Source organism: Melospiza georgiana, chromosome 1 (assembly GCF_028018845.1).
Source record: "Melospiza georgiana isolate bMelGeo1 chromosome 1, bMelGeo1.pri, whole genome shotgun sequence".
Classification (NCBI taxonomy): domain Eukaryota; kingdom Metazoa; phylum Chordata; class Aves; order Passeriformes; family Passerellidae; genus Melospiza; species Melospiza georgiana.
The window spans coordinates 2,706,804-2,728,442 of record NC_080430.1 but is presented as its reverse complement, the minus strand read 5'-3'; the positions used below and the strand labels follow the sequence as shown (position 1 = coordinate 2,728,442).

The 21,639-nt window shown below is 43.3% G+C and overlaps 1 protein-coding gene across 1 annotated transcript in view; it reads right to left on the bottom strand.

Annotated features, from left to right (window-relative positions):
- Window positions 1-21,639, bottom strand: part of OBSCN (obscurin, cytoskeletal calmodulin and titin-interacting RhoGEF) — a 150,824-nt gene that overhangs the window by 116,661 nt on the left and 12,524 nt on the right. The window contains exons 3-11 of the mRNA XM_058024149.1: window positions 21,222-21,482; window positions 17,826-18,128; window positions 16,481-16,747; window positions 14,884-15,159; window positions 10,780-11,052; window positions 7,529-7,804; window positions 6,391-6,666; window positions 5,455-5,730; window positions 994-1,269 (exon numbers count right to left, since the gene is read on the bottom strand). Coding sequence (XP_057880132.1) covers window positions 994-1,269; window positions 5,455-5,730; window positions 6,391-6,666; window positions 7,529-7,804; window positions 10,780-11,052; window positions 14,884-15,159; window positions 16,481-16,747; window positions 17,826-18,128; window positions 21,222-21,482 — 2,484 coding nt within the window. The remainder of the gene's footprint in view (window positions 1-993; window positions 1,270-5,454; window positions 5,731-6,390; window positions 6,667-7,528; window positions 7,805-10,779; window positions 11,053-14,883; window positions 15,160-16,480; window positions 16,748-17,825; window positions 18,129-21,221; window positions 21,483-21,639) is intronic.

Here is a 21,639-nt window from a genome sequence, read left to right as displayed (position 1 = left end):
CCCTCTGACATGACAGTCAACATCTAAGTCTATCAGAGGAACATTCAAAGGACCTTGTGGTGGTTTTTTGCCTTTTTTGCATTTTTTGACAGCAGTAATCTCTCTATGGTTCATAAGAACGTTGACTGGCAGGACCCAGTCAAGGTAGGACATGTTTTGGTTGTAGTTAATTGCAAACTATCAAATTATCAGAGGAAGGAACTGTTCTGTGTTGCATTATAATCCCATAAAATTTATTTCTTTGATTCTTAGCAGCTGCTTCTTCTTAGATAATTTTGTGAAGTGAGAAAGGTGCTAGATCAGCACTGACATGTCCAGGACCCTGTTGTTTGTTCTGAGTGCAACCCTGGGAAAAGCTCAGCACATCCAAATGGTGAAATCCCTCTGTCCTCCAGAGACACATCAGTCACACCACTTGCAATTGGATTGGGAAGCTGTGAGGGAGATGGGAAGCTGAATCTATTCTACCTCTTGACGGTCCCAATAGGGAAATACAACTAGAGTGAGTCTCCATTACATCTTCTTTCCTTACTTGCCTCTTTCTTGACACTTTAATGACCTTAATATATATCAAGCCCTACTTCCACAACTCCCTTCAGACTGAAATGAGCACTTCCAAGGGAAAGAAAAGGAGTGTGGACATTGGGCAGGCTCTCCACCATGACCCTGCACTGAGAATGAGCTGTGGTGCAGATTTGTTCTCGTTGCACCAAGACAGAAGGAAGGAGATGAAAACAATCAGTACCTTCTTTTTTACAGCCCCTTCCCTCCAGTGATTTCCAAAATTTTTCAGGGATTCAGCTCCCTGTTTTAAGGATTTTAAATGTTTTACAAAGAATACATGAAGAAAACTTGTATTTGTGCCCATGCTAGGCCATGCCACTGATGTACTCCAAAAATTTGAAGCGTAACATGAAGAAGACTTACAAAATAATGCTAATTTTTATAAAGATTCTAGAAATGAGACTGATGGGCCAAAGAACCTTCTCCTACCTGGGACATCGATCCTGAAGGTGAGTTTTTGGCCAGCAGCCTCACAGGTGTACTCCCCTGCATCTTTCTTCTCCACCTGACCCACCACCAGGCGACGCGATTTGCCCTCCGACTCCACCTTGAACTTCTTGCTGGAGGTGATCAGTTTCCCATCCTTGTACCACTTCACCTCTGTTTTCTCCTGGGCCACCTCGCAGCTCAGCGTGGCATTTTCTGACAGTGCAGCCTTCACCTCTTTCTGCACCTTCTCCTTGTGGACAAAGGCATCTTCTGCTTCTGAAATAGGGAAAAATATATAAGATGTAAATATCTCTTGTCAAGAAGTTCTTACTTGTACAAGGTGTAGATGCTCTTCACAATCTTGGGCTTGGCAGAGCTGGTTTCACCACTGGGCATGATGATCTTAAAGGTCTTTTCCAACAGAAATAATTCAATATTAAGCTCTTGTAAGTGACCCAGCTTTGCAGTTCTATTTATCATATAAATAAAGCAATGTACCCTCAAAATATAGTCCATGTAATTATCATCCCTCTCTGACTTGTCCTCATGAACAGCTCAACCACCTCATTTGTAAATTTCTTTCTATTAATATAAAAATGAATGAATCTAAAGATAAAATTCTGTCTTGTGTCTCGATATTTCTACTCCCCACATTTGGAACAAATCAAATACGGCACAATGGTGAGTTGCCACCTCCACTATCATATTATCCAGAGGATTTTACCAGGTATTTTAGATCAAAACTGGGTGTTGCTCAGGAATTACCTTGTAACTCAAACCCAAAGACAGGACAAAGACACTGTTCTCAATATGGAAAAGCACTCGATGAACATTACACAAAAAACTAGCATATAAAATTTGAAGTATGTCAGCATGATATTTTATGAAAAATCCCTTCACCAGGATTTTCTCTCCCGGGAAGCTTCAGCTTCTCTCTGTTTTGCTGCTTTGGAATGTGATTTGGAGAATTGTTTATCCCAGCATGTGAATTGATTTTACTTAATGACCAATCCCAGTCCAGCTGTGTCAGACTCTCTGGTCAGCCACAGGTTTTTATTATTCATTCTTGTTTAGCCTTCTGATGTTTCCTTTCTCTTTCTTCAGTATAGGTTTAGTATATCATAAATATCATATCATATATATCATATCATATCATATATATCATATTATATAATAAAAAATAAATCAGTCTTCTGAGAACATGGAGTCAAATTCTCATCTCTCCCCTCGTCCTGGGACCCTCACAACACCACAGAAGTGTATTTTTATTTCCTAAAAATTCTGTCATTTTCCAGCAAACTGGCTTTCTGACAGGAGGGTGCAGCCATGGGGAAGTTGGGCTCTGCTCCTGGAGAACAAGAGCCAGGATGAGAGGAAATGGCCAGAAGCTGGGCCAGGGGAGGGTCAGGTTGGACATCAACAGGAATTTTTTCATGGAACGAGTGGTCAGGTGCCCAGGGAAGTTTGGAGTCCCCATCCCTGGAGGTGTCCAAGGAACACCTGGACACGGCATTCAGTGCTCTGGGTTGGGGACAAGGTTGGGCACAGCTGGGATGGGAGGACTTCTCCAGCTTCAGTGATTCTGTGACCTGGGAGGCTCTCGGGGATGCTGAGCCACTTCCATCCCCTGTGCTACCTCCTTGCCCTCCCCTGTCACCCCCTGCAGCCTCCTGGGGCCAGCCTTGGCCCCTCCTGGGTGATTCTCTCCTGTCTCCATCACGTCTGTGCTCCGAGCAGCAGCAGCTGCCTGGGAGGGTGAGGAGCAGGGTGATCTCAGGTCGAGTTCCACATGTGCTCCTGGGCCACATCACAGCCCTGCTATGAATATTGCACAGTCCACAGAAAGAGATGAGTCCTGCAGGGAGCAACACAGATCAGGAATCCAGCTCAGAGGCTCCAATATAAACTCCTCTGTTTATATTGGCTGGAGAAAGGGTGTGAGGAGATGCTGTTATCATTTAGAAGGCACAGGGTCTGTGCTGGGTAATGCAAATCTCCTCAAAGGGACATGTCAGCAGCATTTTGACATCTGAAAGGGCTCGAGCACACACACAAAGCTTTGCATTCAAAACTGATTGCAAAAATATCAATATTTAAACTCCCATCTACAACTCTGAGTGTGAATATGCAGAGTGTATTCAAAACAGGTTATAAAACAAGTCTGTGTCAATGAGGGCTCTATTTAAAATGTCAGGTTAGCAGAGCAGGAATATTCCAGGCTGATCTCACTTGTCCTTTACATTCTTGACCTTTCATATAAACCATTTTTACATGGATAGGAAGTGTGACTAAAACTTTTAATCAGCTTCCAAAGTGATTTACACCAGTTAATAGTTTCTTTTAGAAACTTATTTTAAATTTAAAAATCTATTCAGTGAAGATGACATTTTCAACTTTAAGTGGAACCGGGCAGTGGAAATGACGAAAAATATTTTCAGGACATGAAACTTTCACTGATTTAAGATACGGATTTCATTGCATACCCTGAATCCTGAAATACTGATATTTCAGCATCAGCTTTTTTTCTATGTGTGCAATTCAGTCCCAAGGTGTGCAGCAGCTGATTTTTTTTTTTTATATTAACCCAAGAAATTCAGTCTAAAAATAAAATTCAGTGTAAAAATTCAGTGTAAAAATAAAAAAAATAACCCAAAACCCAACACTGAGCATCTAACCTTCAACCTGTCCTTAAACAGGGAAAGCTTTGTGCTTGCAGTGGAGCCCTGGAGTACAGCAACCCTGAAAATCTTTCCAAGTGCAACGGCACCAGGATAAATTAAGACCCAGAAATCCGCTGCACTCTGGGATAAACCAGTAAGAGGAGGATTTCTGGAGCAGGAGAGCCAACCGCTCTGAGTACGCATAATCCCTCCTGACTTTCACACTGGATCATTTTCCAGCCAGGGCTGGACGGGCACGTCGTGTCACAGCTGTCCCCATGAGCAATACAGCAACGGTAGCTAAGGCAGGCTGGTGGCACAGGGCAAAGGGTCACATTACCCTGTGCCACCATGGAAATAGGGCTGGAAACCTTTCTGGGGCAGACAGCCCCCTCAGAGAGAGAGGTTCGTGTGTAAAACACTCAATTTCTGTTTTCTGGCTACACCTCTGTAGTAAGATATGAACCAGTGTCAGCGGCGAACAATGAATTTAGTTTATAACAGTTTTGCCTAGAAAAGCTGTGGGTGCTCCATCCCTGGAAGTGTTTCAGGCCAGGCTGGATGGGGTTTGGAACAGCCTGGAATGGTGGAAGGTGCCCCTACCCATGGCAGGGAGTTGGAATGAGATGATCTTTAAGCTCCCTTCCAATCCAAATTACTCTGTTTTTATGATGGTCTGTCAATGCCCATATTGAATTTTTTCTGGAAAACACCTCTCAAATCTAAACTTAATTATCCTTCCTTCCTTACCTATCCTCCACAGAAAATGGCAACTCCCTCAGCCAAAGCATGAGCTACACAAAGAATGAAAAAGAGCCAAAATGCCCCAGCTCACACCTGGGTACGCCACACAGAGTGGAGTCACTACATTCCCAACACAGCAGCTCCTCTACACTGCTGATAAAATAACAAACCTCTGTTTGGTGCTATCAGAAAATAGAGGTGAAAATTGCTTCCCTGTTCTGATCACCTCTGCGTATGAGACAAGAATTTTAATGTTAAAAAGAGGGATTTGGCTGTAAAGATGGTGGAGTGCTATAAATATTAAAACAAAACACCAAACCCTTTCTTAACATCAAATTCAGAAATGATCACTCAGAATGTAGCTGGTGTCCATGGCTGCCTGGAGCCTGAGATAAAATTCACCAGATATCTTGTAAAATATATTGAGACCAAAGAAATCACAGAATGAATGAGGCTGGAAAAAACTTGGAAGATCACTGAGTCCAACTGTCCCCCTAGCACTGGCAGGTCCCCAAGTGCCACATCCACACAGCTTTTAAACTCTTCCAGGGATGGGGACTCCACCACTTCCCTGGGCAGCCTGCTCCAATGCACGACAACATTTATGGTTAAGAATTTTTTCTAATATTGAACCTAAGCCTCTGGTGGAACTTGAGACCATTCACTATTGTCCTACCATGTGCAAAAAAAAGAGGAAGGAAAACAGTGATTTCCATGGAAGAATGCCCGTTAACAGGAGGAAGAGAACCAGTACTGGTGATCAAACTGAAGAGATTTTGGAACACAGTGGCTGTTATTGAGAAATGTGTTTGAATATATTGAGAAATCTTGCTCACTTCCTCAGCTGAAGGAGATATAGGGAGGCAAGGAGCTGACAGGATATGAAGAGTTCAGCTCTAGATCTGCTCAGTCCTACACAACCTCACTGAAACAGCAGCTCAGACCAGCATCAGAAAGTACTTTAACAGCTTTTCTAATATGGCATCAGAGAAAACAGGGAAAAACACCCAGATACAAAGAAAAACCAAAGAAATGCAACCCAAAATCTGTCTCCCACCTGTGACACTGATCCTGAAGGTGAGTTTTTGGCCAGCAGCCTCACAGGTGTACTCCCCTGCATCTTTCTTCTCCACCTGACCCACCACCAGGCGACGCGATTTGCCCTCCGACTCCACCTTGAACTTCTTGCTGGAGCTGATCAGTTTCCCATCCTTGTACCACTTCACCTCTGTTTTCTCCTGGGCCACCTCGCAGCTCAGCGTGGCATTTTCTGACAGTGCAGCCTTCACCTCTTTCTTCACTTTGTCCTTGTTGATAAATGCATCCTCTGCTTCTGTGGAGTGGGAGAAGTCATTTTAAAATCACGTGTAAGTTGATGCTGTCCAAAGTGATCAAACCCAAATTTAAAACATGACAGCTTCCACATCTCTGGTATTTTTTAATGCTCAGAAAGGAGATGTGGGCCTTTGCCATGCCTGAGGACAACACATCAGCCATTTCTTAGAAAAATTATCTCGTGTTTCAGGATTTCAGCTTCCTCCCATCTCCACAAGAAAACCATTGCTTTGTTCCATCAAGTAATGTATAAATAAATACCAAATCTCATTTGCCACTGTGACCCCTATGGAAGCCTTGTTCATTCTAGGGGCCCTGTTTTCCTACTTCTTCCAGACTTATTTTTCCCACATATCTGGGAGACAGCCTTACCTTTATCCTTATAAAGGCATGGAATGGAAAGGGATGGAATGGGATGGGATGGAACGGGATGGAAACTGGTTTATCTTTCCATTAGTGGGAAACCAGAAAACAACAAGGGCCACTGAGGGGGATTCATCCCATGGAAGAAGATGTCCAGCTGTCAGCATCAATGGGACAGTGTTTGATCTCCACCCCTACTCAAAATTTGCCGCTGCACAGAAACTGGAGCCCAAAGTGTGGTACATCTTTTTGGTATTAAGGGACCTTTCAGCGATGAGAATAAACAATCTCTCACCTGTGACACTGATCCTGAAGGTGAGTTTTTGGCCAGCAGCCTCACAGGTGTACTCCCCTGCATCTTTCTTCTCCACCTCACCCACCACCAGGCGACGCGATTTGCCCTCCGACTCCACCTTGAACTTCTTGCTGGAGGTGATCAGTTTCCCATCCTTGTACCACTTCACCTCTGTTTTCTCCTGGGCCACCTCGCAGCTCAGCGTGGCATTTTCTGACAGTGCAGCCTTCACCTCTTTCTGCACTTTCTCCTTGTTTGTAAACACAGCCTCTGTCTCTGAAATAAGGAAACCCCAACAGTCACACAGAGCTTTTTGCAGTCACTGTCACTGGTGTTAAATCAAGTTTCTCCTACTTCACTGTACTTGCCCCAACAGGTAATAGAATGAGGGGCCATTAGTGCAAGAAATCACCTTCATTTCTGTCTTGAAAAGAGGTGAACAGTAATGGGAATTTGATGGGAATTTTGGGGTAATGTGAAAAACTCTCAGTTTTAGGACATATTTAAATGTAGGACTTGAAGGACCAACTTCCATTGCCTGAACCGTCCTCCCTCTTCTCTTTTTCTCTCCCTATGTCTCTCCAAGATTCCAGTGAATCAGAAGGGAACAGCACCTGTATCCTCATGTCCACGAACCATTCTTTCCTTTGCCTATTTGAGATAATTCTATTGTTTTCCATCTAATCATGGAATGGTTTGTTGGAAGTGACCTTAAAGATGATCACAATCCAACCCACCTGCCATACACTAGACTACATTGCTCCAAGCCCCATCCAATGTTTAAGGCATGGGATTTAATCAAACACCTTCCCCTTTATCCATCCCTCTCTGCTATGGCCTCACACTATTTTTCCATGGGAGTTTTTCTGCAGATGCACCAGCTAATTGTGAAAGGAGAATGAATCTCTACCCTTTCCTATGAATTTTTTTTTTGTGGTCACAACCAGTCATGGGTGCAGATCCATGTGTATAAAATATTGTTATGAAAATCGCCAAAAAAAAAAAAAATTGAATACGATGGTTGAGATCTGTGTCGAGATCTTTCACCCCAGTGAGACTGTGAGATGATCATCTGGATGAAAGACACCACTCAAAATGGAATTCTCCTTTACCTTTGGAATCCCTGGCATTTTCTCACCTCTGACTTTGACTTGGAATGTTGTTCTGTCGTCCTTTGTCTCGCAGGTGTAGCTGCCTTGGTCTTGCTGTGTCACCTTCTTGACGATGAGCTTGCGTTGTGTCCCCTGGCAGACGATTGTTGTCCTCTGGTCCTGCTTCACCTCAGTCTGATCCTTCCTCCACACCACGGCCCCACCAGCAGCTGACACCTCACACACCAGCTCCAGGCTCTCAGAAGGACTGACTGACACCTCTGGAGTCGTTTTGGGCTTGTTGACAAAAGTAACAGCTTCATCTGGAGTGGAAAAGAGAAAAGGGTTTGTGCCTTGGTGCAGGTTTATCTGCACAAAGTTAAGATAGAGTGGTTATTGATCTTTATTCCATTATCACACACTCTTGATGCCTCTCTGACAGATGGTGCAAACCCCTCTGATCTTCAGATAATTGCTCTCAATTACAGGGAAATCCCCTTCATCTGCCCTACATCCTCCTGGATCTTCCAAATCAAACTGAGACGCCCTCAAGTTGCTCACACTTCATTTACCACTCCTTGATTTCAAAGTCAAGCAAGATCTGGGGGATATGTGTTGATGTCTGAGGGCAGAAACAGCTTTGAAAAGACCTGGGAAGTTTCAGAAAAATCTAGTTAGAGGTGATGAGGAGCCTTTTTTAAATGTTTCTGAGCCCAATCCTGTACCTCCTTGTTCATAATAACAATCCTACTGGACTAATCCTTCTCCAAGCCAGGGCAAATATGGGATAATCTCATTGATAAAATGTTCCCCAAGTTAGGATAAAGCTCTGAGCAACATGGTCCAGTGGAAGACATCTCTTCCCATGGCAGGGGGTTGGAAAGAAGATAGTTTTTAAGGCCCTTTCCAACCCAAACCATTCCATATTTCCATGAGCATAGGATTCAATAATCTCATATCTTTTGGTTGAAACTGATCTTCCCAGCAGAGAACTTAGAATTGCTCACACAGCTCAGTGGAGGCTCCTGCATGGATAACTCAGCTCAAACAGATATTGGCTGTGCAAACACAGGGTATTTGTCATGTAGGCAGCAACAACACAACATCTTTATCAATTAAGACTTTGTAAAGGTAAAAGTCAATGATTGCCTGTCTTTGAAGGCAATCAATTGAAGACAGAGAACTTGGTGTAAAATATGAGCAAAGCTCCTCAACATACCCCGTCCCTAATCCAAGGAGCAATATCTGATGGGCATGTCAGGTATTTCAGAGCCTTTGTCCCACCAGGGCACCCCTGGCCTGAAGAGCAGGCTGAGGGCTGTCACAAACTCAGCTCAGTATTGCATTTCCTTCAGCAGCAACTGCTGCTTTCCATCACTGAGCAGGACAATTGCCATGCCAGGCAAATATTTAACTAAAATGTGCATTCATTAGTAATGACGTATCCTTCAACAATTATCTGACCAAAGGGGAATGGTCCCTACAGAATCCTGCTGTTCAGGGTTATTTAATTATTCAATCATTATATTGTAACCACCTGGCAAATAAATTTATTCTAGAAGAGGTTAAAAGGTTTATTGGGGTGCATCATTATTCTCAAGGCAGATCGATTTCCTGCCCTGAGACCACCCCTGAGTGTGCAGTGCAGCTCCTCAGCACTCTGGAAAATGTTTATGGTGACACATGGAACAAGGAGGCAGCTGCCCTGGCTAAGGTGTTGTCACCGGGTTGTAACTCAATCCTTGCTCACCAAAAGTTTGTGGGGATAAAACATAGCATAACAACTTCTAACTGCCAGAAGGCAGGGTTAGGTGGGATATTAAGAATAAATTCTTCCCTTTGAGGGTGCTGAGGCCCTGGCACAGGGTGCCCAGAGCAGCTGTGCCTGCCCCTGGATGTGTCCAAAGCCAGGCTGGATGGGGCTTGGAGCAGCCTGGGACAGTGGAAGGTGTCCCTGCCCATGGCAGGGGTGGGAATGGATGAGCTTTAAGCTCCCAACCCAAACCTTTCTGTGATTCTAGAACTTAGCAGACACCAGTTTTCTTTGCCTCAGCCATGTGACAGGAGTTACAGGGGAGATTCACCCAACCTCCCCATGGCCAGCAAAAAGTTTATACCGAGCTCAGGCAATCCTCTGTACCTGATGCTCAGACAAAAGCACAACCAGAACACTTCTAAAATACGGCTTTGACAGCCCTAATCAGACAGCATAAATCAGATTGCAAAGTGCCTTTTGAGGGGTCACTTAGGGCAGAGCCTGGTTTCAGACCAGTTATTCAATTAGTAAAGCGAGGGGCTGGGAATTACACTCCAGGAGAAATTGCATGATGTTGCATTCTCAGAAGAGGACTGGAGGTGAGATGCAGAGTGAACACTTGAGCAAACAAACACCTCACTAAATCCTGCAGCAATCCCTGCAGACAAGTGCTGTCCTAAATTATTCAGCTTTGCTGAGTCTTCAGTTAGGTCATGGACAGCATCACAGCAACCTGGACATTCTGTTACAGGGCACAAGCAACTCAGCTGTGACTTCTCTTGAATTGCATTGTACTGCAGACATGCCAGGAGAAGCTTTCAGAAGAGTTTCAATCTTAAATTTAGGACCAGGTTAAAAATCAGGCTCCAGGCCCAAGGCAGAAAACCCCATTTAGGAGAAAAGTTCCACCCAAGCATGCAACTGGAATCAGTTGAATTTCACAGGTATTGAATTTCACCGCTGAGTTCTTGTGTCATTTTATACTCTGGCTCCATCCTGAGCAGGAATGCAGTGGTGACAAGCATTTCTCTTCTGAGTTTGGCCTGACAGCCACGTGCTCTGTGTGATGGGCACGTGACACAGGCTGATGGAATCACTCACAGCATGACAGGGAGGGATCCCTGAGATCACAGTGTCCTTTGGGAACAGCAGGAGATGTTTAACTAACAAAAATCAGGAAGTAAACTTGTCAAAGGAGTCACAGCAAGGCTTTGAACCCCTGAGGTGGTCCTAAGATGATGCACAGGCTGAGCTAAAGAATAGAGACCAGATGTGGCTGCCAGCTGTTCAGCCACCATCGTGCTTGGGTTGTGCTCCAGCCCTGGAAAAAGTTTGCGCTGACTCAAATAAATCACAGCATTGTTATATTATTTGCCCATACTCTGGGTTTGCACCAGGATCACAACAAGGGTCAGAACCTCTCCCAGTGTTGTGCAACCTTGGCCTATAAATCTGTCAATTTGTAAGGCAGGACAAGTCTAAAGAACGCTATCCTGCATTTCTCACACAGACTCTGATCCCACACTTGCAGCACAAACTCACCTGAGACTTTTAAATCAAAAGTCAGGGTGTCATCCCCGATTTTGCAGGTGTAAGTTCCTTCATCCTCCTTTGTCACAGCCGAAGCCACAAGCTTGTGCAGCTTTCCTTTGTCTTCCACGGTGAATTTCTTGCTGGCTGTGATCTCCTTCCCATCTTTGTACCACCTCACCATGATGTTGGCCTCAGAGGTCTCAGACACAAGCTCAGCCCGTTTCCCAGCAATGGCCTTGACAACTCCTCCAGTTTTCTCTTTGTTCACAAAGTTTGCAAGTGCTGAAACAAAACAGGGGCAAAGCTCTGGTAAAGAATTCTGTGCACAGCAGTAAAAATGTGCATTGACATCTACATTTGGTATTCATGTATCATAAGACAAAAATCTATTTATTTAATTATGGATCTAATCACTAGATTCCAAAGCAGAAGCAGACAAATTTCCAACTATAATCCTGATTATCCTGTGTCCAAAAAACAGAGCACATAGAGGGCACAAGAGGCTGAGTCAGGGAGAAGCCGCCCCAGGAAACAGAGCTATTATATTATTAAAATAAATTATTAATATATTATTAAAATATATTATTAATATATTATTTTAAAGGGAGGTGAGAAAAGAAATAAACTGGAGGTAAAGCCAGAAAGGTAAATCAATCATTATATTGCAACCACCTGCCAAGTAAATTGACTCTAGAAGAGGTTAAAATATAACCTAGTTAAATTAAATTACATGAAATTAATAACCTATATGGATATCTTATTGGACTAAAATGAATATAAATTTATTCCTGGAAATTAACTGGAGCATAGAAAATAAACAATAAATCTGGCATTTTATTAATGTGGGATGAAATAATTGAGTCGCCAATTGCCTCAAAGCAAAAAATTCAAAACCCACCAATGAAGGGAAGGGAAGGGAAGGGAAGGGAAGGGAAGGGAAGGGAAGGGAAGGGAAGGGAAGGGAAGGGAAGGGAAGGGAAGGGAAGGGAAGGGAAGGGAAGGGAAGGGAAGGGAAGGGAAGGGAAGGGAAGGGAAGGGAAGGGAAGGGAAGGGAAGGGAAGGGAAGGGAAGGGAAGGGAAGGGAAGGGAAGGGAAGGGAAGGGAAGGGAAGGGAAGGGAAGGGAAGGGAAGGGAAGGGAAGGGAAGGGAAGGGAAGGGAAGGGAAGGGAAGGGAAGGGAAGGGAAGGGAAGGGAAGGGAAGGGAAGGGAAGGGAAGGGCACTGCTGAGACATTCTTTCCCCAGCACTACTGAAACTCAGTCCACAGTTTCAAGGTTGTGGGAGGAAGAAGAGGGAGATGAGTTCATTCATTCACCTTTCCCTTCCCCAGAAAACCAGAGTGCAAAACACAACCAGAGCAGCCAGAAGGAGCCGTCTCAGATGTCCCTTGTCACCATGGGAGGTCATGTGTCAGAGGGTGCCTGGAAGAGGAGCTCAGGGCTCTGCAGGGGCTGCAGTGACAAATGGCAAGTGCATTTCTGGCTGGTTTGGGCAGGAGGCCCAGGCAGTGACACAGTGGCCATGGCTTGGCACAGTGGCCCCTCAGCAGCCACGTGATGCCCACGTGCCACCTACAGCTGACCTGCTCCTCTGATGATTCCCTGTGGCTGATAAAAGGTGGTGGTGATGGAAGGTGAAAATGTTGATACAGAATTTGAGGGGTTCATCCCACAAGGATGAGAGGTACCAAAGGTGATTCACCAGGAATCAAGCTGTAAACAGCAGACTTTAAATCACAGCTTGTCAATGCAGACTGATAGCATTATTATTAGTAGTAATAGTAGTAGTAGTAGTAATAGTAGTAGTAGTTATTTTTATTATATGTTATTTTTATTATATTTTTATGTTGGTTGATTATATCATTATTATGTTATTTTTATTATGTTTTATGTTGATTTATTATGTCATTATTATGCTATTTTATAGTGTTTTTATGTTGGTTTCTTATTTCATTATTATATTATTTTATTATGTTTTATGTTATTTTATTATGTCATTATTATGTTATTTTTATTATGTTTTATGATGGTTTATTATGTCATTATCGTTATGTTATTTTAAATAACAACACTGATCACTCATTTGATAGGCACACCACAGTGAAAACCACATGGAAACATCCATCAAGTAATTCAAGTAAATGTCAGCAGAACTGACATCATGAAAAACGATGCTAAAGAGGCGGAGCAAGAGAGGAAAATAAAAAAATCAAAATCAAGAGCAGGTGTCATTTGTAGACAGAAATTCCCCTCTATATAGATTCAGTCACATTTTGATTTTTTTTTTCAGCTCTCCCAAGTTTGCTCTTTGAAACGGCCAAACAAGTTGTCAAATGAGGAAAAAAATCCCACAGTATTCTCAGGCTTTGTTGTTTCTACACAGACCAAGGAGGGTGAGGTGCCAGCAGAAGATGATGATGAAACACCTCAGACTTTCTCCAAGCAGGAACTGTTATCATGCCTGGGAGGAAGGTGAGGGTGAGTTGTGGGACAAAGCATGGAACTCAAATGGCTTTACAGACGGAACTTGCCAGCTCAAAAAAAAATAGGTTCTGAAATCCCTCCTGAATTGTTTAATTTAACAATTAAATTGTTAAATTAAACATTTGACAATTGTTTAATACAATTGTTCAATTGTATTAAACAATACAAAGTTTAAAATTTTTATATTACTTCAGTCAGGGGTTTTGTTTGCCTTTGCCCAGGGGAAAGGAATTGGATTTTCTTCTCAAAGAACTATATCACCACATGAGGCCTGAGGAGTTTAACACCTCAACAGACTGGGGGTAGCAGAGGAGATATAAAAAAGATCACCACCATTAATGAACATCAACTCCAGACAGCACCCCTGGCATGGTCAGAGACACCTGGTCTCAGAAAAGATCAATAAGAGAACCCAGAATGAGAACCAAATTAGCATTGAAGGCAAAGGGATCAATAACTAATAGGAAACCAAATACTAAGAACTGCAGAATTTGGGACCAATGAACATTGAACCGATTAATTTCTCTGAGTTTTGACTGTATAAGCAAGTGAAAAATCAAGTAAACAACATGTATGATGGCATGATTTCCTCCCATGACCCAGCCAATGTGTGGATGAAATTATTTCTATTGCACATCTTGGCCAGAAATAAAATAATGTCTTAATTCTCTAAGTAAAAGATGTTGTTGGAGAGATTTTGTTTTTCCCTAACTTTTGGTGGCAGTCTGAGAACAGGCTGGACTGGCCTGGGGTAAGATTTTGTGCTCTGAACCTCAGCAGACATCTGATGATCCATGTGAGGAACAGTCTGGGGATGGACTGGGGGTTTTAGGTAAAACCTGGTCCCCTTCAAGGCAGAGACAGCTTGGCTCTAGTTCATAAAATTTCATAAAATCTTGCACAGATGGGAAGGTTTGCAAGAAGGAGGCTTAATGCTGTTGGTTTCAGGGTAAAGGTAGAGACTGCCATGAAAGGAAGAACAGCTAAAAAAATAGATCAGCTGTAAAACAGTGCTGGTTCAAGAAATATCAAAATTAAGTGCTACCTTGCTGTTTTTCTAGACATCTGAACACCTTGTAAACAGGAAGGGGTTAAGCCATCCAGTGTGCCCTGGAAAGATCTTTTCTCTTGTCCACCAAAGTATTGACAGAAAATAACAAAAAAAAATCCTCAACCTAATAGTAATAATAATAATCATCATCATTATAAAACAAAACAAAAATGCACAAAAAAAAACAAAAAAAAAAAAAAACAAATCCCACAATGCCAAGATGATCTTGTACAAGCAGACCTGAAGTCTCTGTACAACCAGAACTGCAGGACCTTGTGTCGTGTCCTGCCCTTGGGGCTGGACTTCTTCATCTCAAGAGCACTTTTCCCTACCCACCACTCACCCTCACCAAATTACACCAAATTCCCTGGAATATCAAGATGGAGTGAAAGCACAGCTCCTAGCACCTGGCCAGTTGCTGTATTTGCTCCCCAGTTCTGCTGTGGGACACATTACCAAGGCTGGATGTTGATGGGCAATCCCCCAACTCCCTCTTGGAGCCTCCCTTTGTGTCCCTGATGGCTCCACAGGTTTAGGGCAGGAACACCATCAGTGCAGAGCAGCCCAGGCAGTCACTCACCTTTCACTGAGAGCTGATAAACCATTTTATCCCCCTCACAGACACACTCATAGACTCCAGCGTCCTCCTCAGCAGTGCTGCGGATTTTCAGGATGTGCCTCTTCCCCACGGTTTGGAACTCGTAATTTTCACTGGCCTTGAGCTCCTTCCCATCTTTCATCCACTTCACAGTGGCCTCTGTGTCTGAAAGCTCAGCCTGGAGTTTGGCTTCCTCCCTCAGCCGAGCTGAGACTTTTTCTACATCTTTGGTCTTGTTGGTGAATCTCACTGCAGCTCCTGCCAGGACAAGAGGCTTGGTTATTTTGAGTTATACCATGATAACTTATCCCTGATACAGGCCTGCTGTAGACTGTGAGGTCTCTGAAGGTCTTAGATCCTGTTCCTGCCCTCACACTCTGTTGGAAACCTGATTGCTGAGAATTTCAAATTTCTGTGCTGCCAGGCACTGACCCCCCCCAGGAGAACACTGCATTGACCTGAGGTCGTGGAGAAGCTTCCAGAATGGAATGACAGAACTGGGATTGTGGGTGTGGAATTTTGGAATTTGAACAGAAATGTGTGAGATCACAGGGTGGGAAACAGAGTTTAGGGTTTAGAATACAGTAATGGATATAAAGCAAGATGGGGTGGAGGCTGCTCCTTCTCCTTCTTCTCCTTCTTCTCCATCTTCTTCACCTTCTCCATGGGTTTGGGTGGTTTTGTGTAATTGGATAAAAAGTCCCCATTGCAGCCATGGGTGGTTGGTTATTGGGTCAAAAGTAAAAATAATTAAGGTGTCATTTCTTAATTGGACAGTTTATCCTTCAAAGGTCTTGTAGAGAGAGAGATGGGGCTGCATTTTTAGCTTGTTAGAGAAAAGTGCTGTACAATTCAACTTACATGAGACTGTAACAACACTTACGTAAATACTGTGCATTCTTTCTCAGTTCAGAAAATTTGATCTGTTTTTACTGTCAGAGTTACTAAGAAAAAAACCCCAACACATATTTTTCTACTGATAAATAATACTCTAAACATGATTCTGCAGATATCTACACATAATTCCAGAAGAAATGATAAATTTTGAATTCATTATGTTTTGCCTTGCAGTGTGGTAGGTACAGATGTTACTGTCATTTCATAGAGGAAACCTTGATCTTAAATCAAGTTCCAGCATACTAACTTTATAGCCCACACATGGTTGACTAAAAAATCTTTAAAAAAAGCTTTGTTAGTAATGAATGCTCTTTTACTTTTGGAAGACTATTACAATCAAAGAGAATGGTCAAAGCTAGAGTTGAAATTACAGCTTTAAGGTGAATTAGTGGCAGATTTGGTGACAGAATCCACTGACAGATGGTTGTGAATGACAAAAATTCGACAGAAATTCGTGAGCTGATGTGAAGTAATCTAGTTCAGATACCATCAGCTGGCCAGATCAGCTCACTCTGAGCTGTGAGGTCATTACCAGGACACACATTAATTACATGACACAATTCCAGATGCTTCCCACAGATCAAGGAAAGCCTCCAGCCCCAGTTTTAATCCTCAAGTCCCAGCAACCACCCCCTGAGTGGGAGAAGAATGGATGACAATAAATGACAATGACAATAAATACCTCTCACTCTCATCTTGGTGCTGGTCTCAACGTCATTGGCAACAAATTTCACTTCTGTCCCATCATCTTTCCTGGTGACGTTTTTAATGACCAGGGTGTGAGTGGTTTGGGTTCTGTTGATGATGTAGGTCTCACTTTCCTGTAAGACTTTGCCATTCAGGTACCAAGTGCCAGAACATGTCTTGGTCAGGTCAACAGTGAACAGGGCATCCCCTCCAGGTGCAACTTCGGCTGTTGTCAGGGGGTTCTTCACAGCCAGGACAGGTTCTAGGGAAGAACAACACACACCTCTGAGAACAAGGCTGCCATGCTGGAGGATAACTCATCTTAGGAGCCAAATTGTAAGGGTAAACGAGATGTGAGAATTAATTAATGCAGCTTTATAAAATTCTCATGCACTGAAGGAAAGGCATGGTTGGTCTAAAGGATTTATTTCCTTCCACAGCAGGTAATTGACCTCTGGAGTTCTGTTTTTGCAGGTCTAGGACAACAGGCATATTTTACTGATTTTTTTTTTAATCCCTAAAATGTATAAAGGCCTAGGCCAGAAACACCTAAGTCCCATACAAGTGTGTTGCTTATTGAATAGCCAATATCATTCTTAGATTTCAGAAGGAGGGACTTCTAGATATACCTATGAGTCAGTTCTAGATATTTTAGCACAATACAGATATGTTCAGACAGCAAGGGACAAGGATGACACAATCAAGACACACTATGATCAGAGTTTGTGTGGGTCCTCAATATCTGTACAGATATTTCCTAGTGCAATGATTCAAAGCAAGAAGAAATCCCATTGCACCCAATGATTCTATAGGTGCATTGGCACCCTAGAAATAAAGCAAAACCCCTAGATTTCTCCTAGAAATTCTTAGATTAAAGAGAGACTGGCTAGAACTTGGTTTTCATGATGGTATGATCACCCATAAATATTCTCTATGTGCAAGATCGATAGCTCCATAAATTAAAATTGTACCATAAGGCCATCTCAATTTTTCTTTGAACTGCAGGGGCAGAAGAATCATTTACAGGTTTAAGGTCCAGAGCAGGGAGCTCTGCCTCTCCCACAGCCTGATGTGAGATATTGGAACATGAACACACAGTTCCACCACAGAAACCCAACCACCCTCACTGGGGTGGGTTTGGGCTTTTTCCTTCCTCCCTTTGCTGAAGGTCAGTGTTGGCACAAAGCAGGAGAACCAGCAGCGAAGGCAAAGAGGATTTGCTGGGCTATTTCTCCATCCTCAAAGCCACGGGAAACATTTTCAAAGCCTCCACGTGTCCACCACCTCCACGTGTCCGACCTCCACGTGTCCGACCCATTTAGTGCCGGTTTCATGCTCACCGAGGTGCAGGCTCCCAGGGAACTCCAGGTAGGGGCTCTGTCCATAGGCATTGACAGCAGACACTCTGAACTGGTAGTCAGCCTCTTCTGGCAGGTTGCTGACCGTAAGCTCGGGGCTGGGCACGTGGGACTCGTGGCACCTGACCCAGGTGAAGCCGGTGAGCTTCTTGCGCTCCACGATGTAGCCGTCCACCGGGATGGGTCGCTCCATCCTCGGAGGGGACCACGCCAGCGTCACTGAGGTTTCTGTTTTATTTTTCACCACAGGGTCAGAGGGAGGTTGGGTGGGAGGTTTCTTGGGAGCTGCGCAAGGGAAGGAAACAAAACCAAGCAGAGAAGTGAGTTACATCAAAGGGGGAAAGCTAAAATGGTTCACGCAGGGCTAAAAGCTCATCTTGCTTAATAAACCTCAATAAAACCTTGATGTGAGATGGAAAAGCAAGAGAATGGATGGAAGATGCTTTGAGGAAGTTTTAAACAAAGATCATAGACTCATTATCGTTCCAGATGAAGTTCAAATTTGGATGTCCAATAATTGTATTGCACAGCTAAACATATGTGGTTTCTACGCTGTCGCAGACATCTTTTATGAAAAATCCTTTCCTTAGGATTTTTCCTCCTGAGAAGCTGAGAGACCTCAGGAAGGAAATGTAAACATTGATTATCTGCTGCTGTGGAATGCAACAGGTGGATCTGTGATTGGGCTCATGTGGTTGTTTCTAATTAATGGCCAATCACAGCCCAGCTGGCTCAGACAGAGAGCCGAGCCACAAACCTTTGTTATCATTCTTTCTTTTTCTATTCTTAGCTAGTCTTCCGATGAAATCCTTTCTTCTATTCTTTTAGTATAGTTTTAATGTAATATATATCATAAAATAATAAATAAAATAATTTAAAAAAACCCTTCTGAAATATGGAGTCAGATCCTCATCTCTTCCCTCAACCTCGGACCCCTGTGAACGTCGTCACACTACACAATATTAAAACTGTCATGACAATCAGAGAGGCTTCAACAAACATTTTGTAGGTCTAAGTCTTCAGTGCTGGATACAGACCCACATTTTTGCCCTTCACAGCTCCTGGGCAAAGCAGACTAGCACTCAGCTTCTTATTTTCACTCTGCTGATGGTTTTACCCATCTTCTAAGGTTGTTCAAATCTTTTAAGAGTTATGGAGAGCCTGGCTTGTTACACAGGCTTGGATGCTCCCTGCAGCCCCTTCATCTGGGTATCTGTCCTACTTTTGAATTTTATGCTGCCCCCACTGTAACAAAGCTGTAACTTTGTCTCCCAATAGTGACATTGTTTGGGATCTTTGTTTTAGTAATTTATGCAGAACCAGTTTCTGGGACTTGGAATTAACTTCAAAAGGAAGCAACAAATATGTGTTCCCACCATGAGAACCCACTATTGAGGAGATGTGCCTATTTTATGGTACCTGAGGCTACAAATGCAGTCCTGCAGGTATTTGCATAATAAATTTTTATTTTCAGCCTTTCATTCCTCTTGAACCGTTTAGAGAAGGCTCAAGTCACATCAGGATTATTCACTATGTGCTGCCACTTATATGGTCAAGAGGAATTACCTGATGTGCTCTGGTTACACCTCCACTGGCATGGCCCAGGATTAATTTCATTTAATTTTGGCTATCTGAAAGGTGTCTGGGTGAAGTCAGTCAACCAGACTACAGCTGTGATCCCACGAGCAGCACACTCAGGAGCAATTAATCCAGCTTAAAGAAGGTGTGGGAGGGGGGTGAAACACACAGGGGACATACTCAAGAATTCCTGACTGTAGATGGAGTCTGTTGATGAGCCTAAACTAAAAACTGAGCTCTGGGACAAGTGATCTCCTTCCTGCCTTTGTTTCCTCATCTTTAAAATGGGCGTGGTTTTGTATTATTTATCATCTTGCATTAACAATGCAAGATGACAAATAATAAACATTGCCTGTACATTATAAAAGATATCAGAACCACCACCAATCCCACCCAGCTAATTGAAAAAGATGTGGAACACAGCACAGAGGATTCTCCAGGCAGTAAATCCGATATGCACAAAGTGTAAAAATAGGAAATCTCGAGGCGATCCGCTTTTCCTTCCTTACAGAAATAGACACAGAAGTGGTTTGGGGTGCACAGTTACCAGCCTGTCAGTGACTGTTGGTCACAGATAGATGTCAAAGGTCCCATTAGGGTAACATTAAGCTGAACACTAAGCCCTGGAATGGGATCTCTTGACCTTGCCATCAGAAATGGTAATGCAATGTTTTCTTCAGCAATATCCGTTTGTGGGAAGACAGTTTCTTATAATTTCTATTCCATGAATCAACCCTTTCTTCATAATTTAAACAGCAGGGTCTGAAATCAAGCTGAACTTTATTGTCCCCATTGCATAGGTGCTTGTTTGGATGGTATAGCTTCTCAAATACCTTAGAAACTGTCACAAAACCAAATGTGACACTTTCCTCATTTTTTCCTCATTTTCGTTCAATGGCTTCAGAATGCCCAAACCAAGTTTATGTAACTCAACAGTTACATATCTGTTAAATAAAAGATTCCTTTTTGACACTGATCGATTGCAGTGGTGGAAGAAAAGATTTACTCTTCCCAAATTGTGAGTGATTTGTTCATATATGAACCAGAACTGCAACAGAGGCAGAAATCACATGTATTTATGTCTTAAATAAAGCAGATTTCACCTGGGAAATGCAGTGTCATCAAAATAATGCCAAATAAAATTAGGCAACTTCACCAAAATTTCATTTCAGGTCCAGTCTTGATGATGTTGCACGTGCTGCTACTGCTCTGTTAAGTAAGATAAGATTGTAGCATGGTCTTTCCCCAGCACTGCTTTTACCAGAGAAATCATGGATGCTCCACCTCTGGAAGTGTTCAAGGCCAGGCTGGACAAGCCCCTGGAAATCTTGGTTTGATGCAAAGTGTCCCTGCCCATGGCATGGGATGGAATGAGGTGATCCCATCCAACCCAATCCATTCCATGACTCTAATATCTCAGAGATATTCTCTCTGTTTGGATCCTTCCAAACACCTCACAACACTCAGGATGTTGGCTTTTTGTGGCAGACATCAAACCTTCAGCTGGTTTTGGACACCAAAATTACCACAATGGCACTCGAAACAACAACGGTGCAATGGGAAGACACAACACCAAGGCTAAACAAAAGAGAAGCTCACTGGTCACAGTGAACTGGGTGAAAGTCCTGTTTGGATCCCTCCAAACATCTCACAACACCCACAGACAGGCTGATGGCCTTTTTGTGGCAGACATCAAACCTTCAGCTGGTTTTGGACACCAAAATTACCATGGTGGCACTCAAAACAGCAACGGTGCCATGGGAAGACACAACGCCAAGGCCAAACAAAAGAGAAGCTTACTGGTCACAGTGAACTGGGTGGAAGTCCTGCTTTCATCAGCCAGGAAGGCAATCTCCCCAGCATCCTCCACCTTGCACTCCCGGATGGTCATGGTGTGCTGTTTGCCAGAGCAGGTGATGGAGATGCGGTCGCTGGGCTTCACTTCCTCTCTGTTCTTCAGCCACCTGACGTTCTGGCAGTCGTTGTCCAGCTCCACGCAGAAGGTGGCTGTGTCCTTGATGAAGACAGCAGTTTTCCGTGGCAGTTTTTTAATGATGTTCCCTTCAGATAACAAAATAATCACGGTCAGCAAACAGCAGATATTAAACGCTTTGGACCGTCCAGACTGAAACAGGACTAGCCCACACCCAGTCAAAATATTGTAGACACCATGCAGACACCTGAAAATAAATTCCAAGGCTCTGAATCACACAGAACA